The sequence below is a fragment of the Salmo trutta genome, chromosome 2 (assembly GCF_901001165.1).
Source record: "Salmo trutta chromosome 2, fSalTru1.1, whole genome shotgun sequence".
Classification (NCBI taxonomy): domain Eukaryota; kingdom Metazoa; phylum Chordata; class Actinopteri; order Salmoniformes; family Salmonidae; genus Salmo; species Salmo trutta.
Window position 1 is genome coordinate 14,250,962 of NC_042958.1, and position 9,701 is coordinate 14,260,662.

The following is a 9,701-nucleotide window of genomic DNA, read 5'->3' on the forward strand; positions in this document are numbered from 1 at the left end:
CTGCGTACGGTTCCGAGGAGCCCCTCCGCTTTCTGAGGGTAGCCCCGGTGCGGCATTGGGACCCCTGCGCGCACAATGTAAGCCCCGCTCGATGAATGGAGCACACGCACTATCTGCTGGCGGGGCGGCAGTCACACATTATCACATTAAATTGACTTTGTGATACAAACTATGGCCAGGACGCACGCACGCGCATTCTCTCACATGGAAATGAATTGACCCTCTCGAGTGAATACCATATAATTAGGAATTAGAATACTAATATGAATTTAATAGGATCTCTATGGTGAATACTAACTAATATGTGAGGTTAACTACCTACTTTTTTTCTGTTAGGCTACATTACATCTTTGTCCTGATTATGTTGTTCGATGTTCAAGGTGAGTAGGTCTACTGTCTGTTCTGTCATATGGGAGCTGAAAATAATTTGTTAGATGACATTGCCACCTGGGGGTCATACGTATTAGCACAAATCCAGAGAACCACTTGTGTTTTCCCCATTACTGATTATGCAAATACTATACATTGTTGTCATTTTATATTTTGAACGTGATGAAGAGTGGACCTATGTTTCAAGTCTTTTTTTTTTATAGCGTTTAGCCCTATCTCAAGTTCTTTCTTGATACATCTGCATCTCTTGCAAAACAACTCTGTGTGCCTTGCTTGTTGTTTAAGACTACATTTCCCATTATGCTCTACGGCCAAAGAGCGTCCTCAAAGATGTTTTATAACTAAACCAAGATAGACAACAGCCTGTCGTTTACAATGGGGAACAAATGAGTCATAGTGGCAGAACAAGCAAGGAAGTGGGCAGAGCCAAGCACGAACTAGCGAGATCCTATTGGGTTGTTCTAGTACATCTGCATATTTCCGTCAGAAAACGCCGACTTTGTGAAGTACGCGTGTGCAGTAACTAAATTCGCCTTTGCGCTTCTTCTAAACAACGCGATGTTGTATAAAGTTTGCAAAGGTCAAATTCTACAAAACTTAGTCCACTCTGTTCATACCAGATTGTAGTTTTGGGAACAGAAAACTGTATTGAGATCAAATATTTCATCGATGAGAACATTTGCAGAATGTCTGCAAAAATCCATCTCGATCCATCCTCTCCCGCTGTGGGCTTCCTTTCACTCCCATATTTGGTAGTGAGTGGAAACGGCAAGCGGATGCTTCACATTTATACAACCAGTGAAATATCTGTCTCATTGTTCTATCTGTGGTGTCATTTCATTGGTAACTAGGAAGTTACACATTTAACCCAGAAGCGCGCAACAACTGTTGAACACAGCGCCACTCCACAACGGAAAGAAAGCAATGAATACAGCAAACTAACTAAACACTTTGCTACAGTTAATATCCTAGTTTGCCAGCTAGCTACAACTACCTGGTTTAAGAGTAGCTTGCGTATGACTTTCATTGAAACAACTCTAAGCTGGCAAACAACATAGCTAGGTAGGCTAACGTTAGCCAGCTAATCAGACATTTTCTAGCTAGTTATCGTTTTCTTCCCAGATGTCGTTTACGAGGGTGGGCCGCTTACAGCACGGTCAAGGAAAACGACCTGCTGTGCGTCCCAAAAAGGCCAATGCCCCGAAGAGAGAGTGGGTGGTGAGTGTGCTAGTAGTTACTGTCATGGAATCAACTTTGCCACCAGGGGAGAATGCATTTACATTTATGAAATTATGATGACTAAGTTACCATCTTCTGCTGATTTCAGAGCACCGTCCATGACCTCTCTGTGCACAAGGCTTCACCGGAGGAGCTGGTAAGAGAGACATATGTTCTTGTTTTCTCTCTTATTGTGTGATGTTAGTTATGCTAGCTCAGTATGCCTCCTCATCTCTCTTCCTCCTCAGAGTCGTCGTCATGAGATGCACCGGTCCCAGAACCGAGTGCTGGCTCAGTGGGAGCTGAGAGAGAGAGCTCTGAGACACAGGAGGAAGAAGGGCCTCCCAGGTAGCCCAGCTCCACTGGACCGTGCCAGCCTCAACATCATCAGAGAGGTGAGGAGCACAGACACCCCTACAATCTGCGCATGAGGTCTATCTCACGTAAATCTAATTTGATATGAAACTGCTTTGAAATTGCAAACTCAAGTCAGCTCGCACCTCAGTGATCACTTACATCCCCTTGATTCCCCACAGATGTTGCTTGAATGTTGTTTATATTACATAACTGCAGATTAAACCTTTGACTTCACACTGAAGGCGTATTATCTCATTGTGCTGTAGGTGTTCTCAGATCAGTTTCAACTACAGGACGTTCTGGCCCGGTCAGACAGAGCCATGGCTGTGGTCAAAGACTTGTTTGGCGACGCACCTCGCAGGCAGACCGGTATGATACTGCTCTTATCCTGCTATGGATTAAGGAATGGCTTTTCAATGTGTTTGACCATGTGTTGGTTATTGTATGTCTGTGTTTGAATGTTCTCTATGCATTTTACAGGGTTTCCGTTGTGGCGCCGGACATTTGACCGGCACCATTTTAATTTACCAAACATTTGAGAAATTTACCGGACCCATAACTTGATTAGGGCGTCCACCTGCGGTGCTCCGAATGACAGAAAGCACATTTAGATTATGGTAATTCATATTAACATGCAACTTGAGGAAGGAACTATGTGCATCCTTACCACATTCCGATGCACACTTTGAAGATTTTAGAATAAGTGTCCACATTTACTTTTCCTCAGCCAACAAGATGAGTAACAAACAGCAAAATCACAAGCCTGTCAATCTACTATCCCCCATAGTAGAAAGGTTGACCTATTCTATTGGTCAGCTTGTTGAGAAACAGATGGCCTACTCCAAATACTCTGGGACAGTTGTGGGATGATAGATCCCACATTCAACCAGTAGGCCTAGACTACATAACAAAACTTTAAAAAGCAATGAGTTTGATGCAACAGATCAGAACGTTTTGCCTAAAATGTTGATAAACTATTATTTCTTCACATTATCAGTGCAGCAATGAACACAAGGCAGGAGGCTATGTGAGAATGTTCCTTCCATAATACAATTAGCGGGAAAACACCGTTGTCAAAAGCACACCACACATGCAAGCTGTTTCATGTGACAGGGATGGAAATATCCATTAGAAATGTAGAAAGAGGGGAGATCTAATATGTAACAACTAACATGGCTTGTTAATATGACTAGGATTGTGCCTTTGGCTACTGTACAATGAAAGAAAATAAGTTGACCTGCATTGCTTGCTGTTTGGGGTTTTAGGCTGGGTTTCTGTACAGCACTTTGAAATATCAGCTGATGTAAGAAGGGCTTTATAAATAAATTTGATTTGAAAACCAATAGAACATGAGAGAAATAGGCTACTGTTTTCAATGGTATATGGAAGTCTTTATAAAATAATTACCTCTACGGATATGGTCGGATTTTGGCTAGGCTGCTTTGAAGCAAGGTTAGACATACCTCATATGTAGTAAAACTTTCAGGATTCAAACAATGGTAAGTTTGTTTTCAAAATGCATACTGCCTCCATTTCATTGCAAAGTGATGTGTGATGCACTGATGAAGCCAAAGAGCGTTTCAATTACCAGTTGAAAAATACCAACAGTAGGTATTTTTAATTGTTTTTAACACACGATTGCATTTAGAATTGTTGCGCAGTGATTGTGCCTATAAAGGCAGGTTTCAGTCTAGCAGCAATGAAACAGCTGTTTGAGATGCAGTAGCAGCAGCTCTCCTGCTGTGTGACATGTTTCTGCTCGAAGGCTCTGTATCTGTACGCTGTATGTGTGATAAATAACATACCTAACGAGTATACACGTGGCAATTTTAATTCCACTAAATTATGCAAATGCACCTTCAGACCGGTAAGTATGACCGGTCAAATGTATTTCCATCAATTAGCCTAATAGGCATTACTTCACAATGGGATTTTTATTTTTCTCCCGGTCAATCAGCTTTTACATTTTTTTATTGTCTAAAAGCCGGTTATTACCGACCGGTTAACGGAAGCCCTAAAGTGTTGTTGTGAGTGATTTGTATTCTTTATTTTTCTCAGGGTTCCCCAGTGTTACCATGGCTCCAGACTGTGGCTCTGACTCAGACCTGCCTGTCCTGCAGAAACCAGAGGCCCCAACACAACTCTCCCTCCTCAGCCAGTCCATGATGGACCCACAGGTACAACGCTCTCGCTCTCTTTCTCTGTGTGTTTGTGTGTCTTTTTCCATTTCTTAACATATTTTTTATTTCAGGCTCTGAATGAGCTGGAGGACTCTGTTGAAGACCATAGTGATGAAGAAACTGGCCATTCTACCTCTATCAGTTTGAACTCCAACATGGATACCAGGTAACAACGCTGCCATTCTGCCAAACACTTACCAATGCCCACACACCCATTACAAATTATTATTTGCCAGACAGCAGCCCCCACACCTCTCTGATTCAGAGGGGTTGGGTTAAATGCGGAAGACACATTTCAGTTGAATGCATTGTTGTGCAACTGACTAGGTATTCCCTTTTACAACTGACTAGGTATCCCCCCTTTCCCTGTACAACTGAATAGGTACCCCCCCTTTCCCTTTACAACTGACTAGGTATCCCCCCTTTCCCTTTACAACTGACTAGGTACCCCCCCTTTCCCTTTTACAACTGACTAGGTATCCCCCCTTTCCCTTTACAACTGACTAGGTATCCCCCTTTCCCTTTACAACTGACTAGGGATCCCCCTTTCCCTTTACAACTGACTAGGGATCCCCCTTTCCCTTTACAACTGACTAGGTATCCCCCCTTTCCCTTTACAACTGACTAGGTATCCCCCTTTCCCTTTACAACTGACTAGGGATCCCCCTTTCCCTTTACAACTGACTAGGGATCCCCCTTTTCCCTTTACAACTGACTAGGTATCCCCCTTTCCCTTTACAACTGACTAGGTATCCCCCCTTTCCCTTTACAACTGACTAGGTATCCCCCTTTCCCTTTACAACTGACTAGGTATCCCCCTTTCCCTTTACAACTGACTAGGTATCCCCCTTTCAAATTACAACTGACTAGGTATCCCCCCTTTCCCTTTACAACTGACTAGGTATCCCCCTTTCCCTTTATAACTGACTAGGTATCCCCCCTTTCCCTTTACAACTGACTAGGTATCACCCCTTTCCCTTTACAACTGACTAGGTATCCTCCTTTCCCTTTACAACTGACTAGGTATCCCCCTTTCCCTTTACAACTGACTAGGTATCCCCCTTTCCCTTTACAACTGACTAGGTATCCCCCTTTCCCTTTACAACTGACTAGGGATCCCCCTTTCCCTTTACAACTGACTAGGGATCCCCCTTTCCCTGTACAACTGACTAGGTATCCCCCTTTCCCTTTACAACTGACTAGGTATCCCCCTTTCCTTTTACAACTGACTAGATACCCCCCTTTACAACTGACTAGGTATCCCCCCTTTCCCTTTACAACTGGCTAGGAATCTCCCTTTACAACTGACTAGGTATCCCCCTTTCCCTTTACAACTGACTAGGTATCCCCTTTACAACTGACTAGGTATCCCCCTTTACAACTGACTAGGTATCCCCCTTTACAACTGACTAGGTATCCCCCTTTCCAACTGACTAGGTATCCCCCTTTCCCTTACAACTGACTAGGTATCCCCCTTTACAACTGACTAGGTATCCCCCCTTTCCCTTTACAACTGACTAGGTATCCCCCTTTACAACTGACTAGGTATCCCCCTTTCCCTTTACAACTGACTAGGTATCCCCCTTTCCCTTTACAACTGACTAGGATCCCCCTTTACAACTGACTAGTATCCCCTTTCCCTTTACAACTGACTAGGTATCCCCTTTACAACTGACTAGGTATCCTCCCTTTCCCTATACAACTGACTAGGTATCGCCCTATACAACTGAACTAGGTATCCCCCTATCACAACTGACTAGGTATCCCCCCTTTCCCCTTACAACTGACTAGTATCCCCCCCCTTTACAACTGGACTAGGTATCCCCCTTTCCCTTTACACCTGACTAGGTATCCCCCTTTCCCTTTACAACTGGCTAGGAATCTCCCTTTACAACTGACTAGGTATCCCCCTTTACAACTGACTAGGTATCCCCCTTTACAACTGACTAGGTATCTCCCTTTCCCTTTCCAACTGACTAGGTATCCCCCTTTCCCTTTACAACTGACTAGGTATCCCCCCCTTTTCCCTTTACAACTGACTAGGTATCCCCCTTTACAACTGACTAGGTATCCCCCCTTTCCCTTTACAACTGACTAGGTATTCCCCCTTTCCAACTGACTAGGTATCCGCCCTTTACAACTGACTAGGTATCCCCCCTTTCCCTTTACAACTGACTAGGTATCCCCCCTTTCCCTTTACAACTGACTAGGTATCCCCCCTTTCCAACTGACTAGGTATCCCCTTTCCCTGTACAACTGACTAGGTATCCCCCTTTCCCTGTACAACTGACATGGTATCCCCCTTTCCTTTTACAACTGACTAGGTATCCCCCTTCCCTTTACAACTGACTAGGTATCCCCCTTTCCCTTTACAACTGACTAGGTATCCCCCCTTTCCCTTACAACTGACTAGGTATCCCCCCTTTCCCTTTACAACTGACTAGGTATCCCCCCTTTCCCTTTACAACTGACTAGGTATCCCCCCTTTCCCTTTCCAACTGACTAGGTATCCCCCTTTCCCTGTACAACTGACTAGGTATCCCCCTTTCCCTGTACAACTGACTAGGTATCCCCCTTTCCCTGTACAACTGACTAGGTATCCCCCCTTTACAACTGACTAGGTATCCCCCCTTTACAACTGACTAGGTATCCCCCCTTTACAACTGACTAGGTATCCCCCCTTTACAACTGACTAGGTATCCCCCCTTTCCCTTTACAACTGACTAGGTATCCCCCTTTCCCTGTACAACTGACTAGGTATCCCCCTTTCCCTTTACAACTGACTAGGTATCCCCCTTTCAATGTACAACTTACTAGGTATCCCCCTTTCCCTGTACAACTGACTAGGTATCCCCCTTTCCCTGTACAACTGACTAGGTATCCCCCTGTACAACTGACTAGGTATCCCCCTTTACAACTGACTAGGTATCCCCCTTTACAACTGACTAGGTATCCCCCGTTTCACTTACAACTGACTAGGTATCCCCCCTTTCCCTTTACAACTGACTAGGTATCCCCCTTTCCAACTGACTAGGTATCCCCCTGTACAACTGACTAGGTATCCCCCCTGTACAACTGACTAGGTATCCCCCTTTTCCCTTACAACTGACTAGGTATCCCCCTGTACAACTGACTAGGTATCCCCCTGTACAACTGACTAGGTATCCCCCTTCACAACTGACTAGGTATCCCCCTTTACAACTGACTAGGTATCCCCCCTTTACCACTGACTAGGTATCCCCCCTTTACAACTGACTAGGTATCCCCCTTTACAACTGACTAGGTATCCCCCTTTACAACTGACTAGGTATCCCCCTTTACAACTGACTAGGTATCCCCCTTTACAACTGACTAGGTATCCCCCCCCCCCTTTCCCTTTACAACTGACTAGGTATCCCCCTTTCCCTTTACAACTGACTAGGTATCCCCCCTTTCCCTTTACAACTGACTAGGTATCCCCCTTTCCCTTTACAACTGACTAGGTATCCCCCCTTTCCCTGTACAACTGAATAGGTACACCCCCTTTCCAACTGACTAGGTACCCCCCCTTTCCCTTTACAACTGACTAGGTATCCCCCTTTTCCCTTTACAACTGACTAGGTATCCCCCCTTTACAACTGACTAGGTATCCCCCTTTACAACTGACTAGGTATCCCCCTTTACAACTGACTAGGTATCCCCCTTTACAACTGACTAGGTATCCCCCCTTTCCCTTTACAACTGACTAGGTATCCCCCTTTCCCTTTACAACTGACTAGGTATCCCCCTTTCCCTTTACAACTGACTAGGTATCCCCCCTTTCCCTTTACAACTGAATAGGTACCCCCCCCTTTCCCTTTACAACTGACTAGGTATCCCCCCTTTCCCTTTACAACTGACTAGGTATCCCCTTTCCCTGTACAACTGACTAGGTATCCCCCTTTCCCTTTACAACTGACTAGGTATCCCCCTTTCCCTTTACAACTGACTAGGTATCCCCCTTTACAACTGACTAGGTATCCCCTTTACAACTGACTAGGGATCCCCCTTTCCCTGTACAACTGACTAGGTATCCCCCTTTCCCTTTACAACTGACTAGGTATCCCCCTTTCCTTTTACAACTGACTAGATACCCCCCTTTACAACTGACTAGGTATCCCCCTTTCCCTGTACAACTGACTAGGTATCCCCCCTTTCCCTTTACAACTGGCTAGGAATCTCCCTTTACAACTGACTAGGTATCCCCCTTTACAACTGACTAGGTTCCCCCCTTTCCCTTTACAACTGACTAGGTATCTCCCTTTACAACTGGCTAGGAATCTCCCTTTACAACTGACTAGGTATCCCCCTTTACAACTGACTAGGTATCCCCCTTTCCCTTTACAACTGACTAGGTATCCCCCTTTACAACTGACTAGGTATCCCCCCTTTACAACTGACCTAGGAATCTCCCTTTACAACTGACTAGGTATCCCCCCTTTACAACTGACTAGGAATCTCCCTTTACAACTGACTAGGTATCCCCCTTTACAACTGACTAGGAATCTCCCTTTACAACTGACTAGGTATCCCCCTTTACAACTGACTAGGAATCTCCCTTTACAACTGACTAGGTATCCCCCTTTACAACTGACTAGGACCCCCCCTTTCCCTTTACAACTGACTAGGTATCCCCCCTTTACAACTGACTAGGTATCCCCCCTTTCCCTTTACAACTGACTAGGTATCCCCCTTTCCCTTTACAACTGACTAGGTATCTCCCTTTACAACTGGCTAGGAATCTCCCTTTACAAACTGACTAGGTATCCCCCTTTACAACTGACTAGGTATCCCCCTTTACAACTGACTAGGTATCTCCCTTTCCCTTTCCAACTGACTAGGTATCCCCCTTTCCCTTTACAACTGACTAGGTATCCCCCTTTACAACTGACTAGGTATCCCCCCTTTCCCTTTACAACTGACTAGGTATCCCCCTTTACAACTGACTAGGTATTCCGCCTTTCCAACTGACTAGGTATTCCCCCTTTCCAACTGACTAGGTATCCGCCCTTACAACTGACTAGGTATCCCCCTTTCCCTTTACAACTGACTAGGTATCCCCCCTTTCCAACTGACTAGGTATCCCCCCTTTCCAACTGACTAGGTATCCCCCCTTTCCAACTGACTAGGTATCCCCCTTTCCCTGTACAACTGACTAGGTATCCCCCTTTCCCTTTACAACTGACTAGGTATCCCCCTTTCCCTTTACAACTGACTAGGTATCCCCTTTCCCTATACAACTGACTAGGTATCCCCTTTCCCTGTACAACTGACTAGGTATCCCCCTTTCCCTGTACAACTGACTAGGTATCCCCCTTTCCCTTACAACTGACTAGGTATCCCCCTTTCCCTTTACAACTGACTAGGTATCCCCCTTTCCATATACAACTGACTAGGTATCCCCCTTTCCCTGTACAACTGACTAGGTATCCCCCTTTCCCTGTACAACTGACTAGGTATCCCCCTTTCCCTGTACAACTGACTAGGTATCCCCCTTTCCCTGTACAACTGACTAGGTATCCCCCTTTCCCTGTACAA

General features: G+C 45.2%; 1 protein-coding gene across 2 annotated transcripts in view; it reads left to right on the plus strand.

The window, feature by feature from the left end:
- Window positions 1-1,235: 1,235 nt before the first annotated feature.
- The window catches only part of spice1 (spindle and centriole associated protein 1), a gene marked incomplete in the record, with an annotated part of 11,248 nt that continues 2,782 nt past the window's right edge, over window positions 1,236-9,701 (plus strand). For both annotated transcript variants that reach the window (XM_029695290.1, XM_029695294.1), the window contains 5 exon segments: window positions 1,236-1,608; window positions 1,718-1,765; window positions 1,857-2,003; window positions 2,232-2,334; window positions 4,024-4,142. In XM_029695290.1, the coding sequence (XP_029551150.1) occupies window positions 1,513-1,608; window positions 1,718-1,765; window positions 1,857-2,003; window positions 2,232-2,334; window positions 4,024-4,142 (513 nt within the window).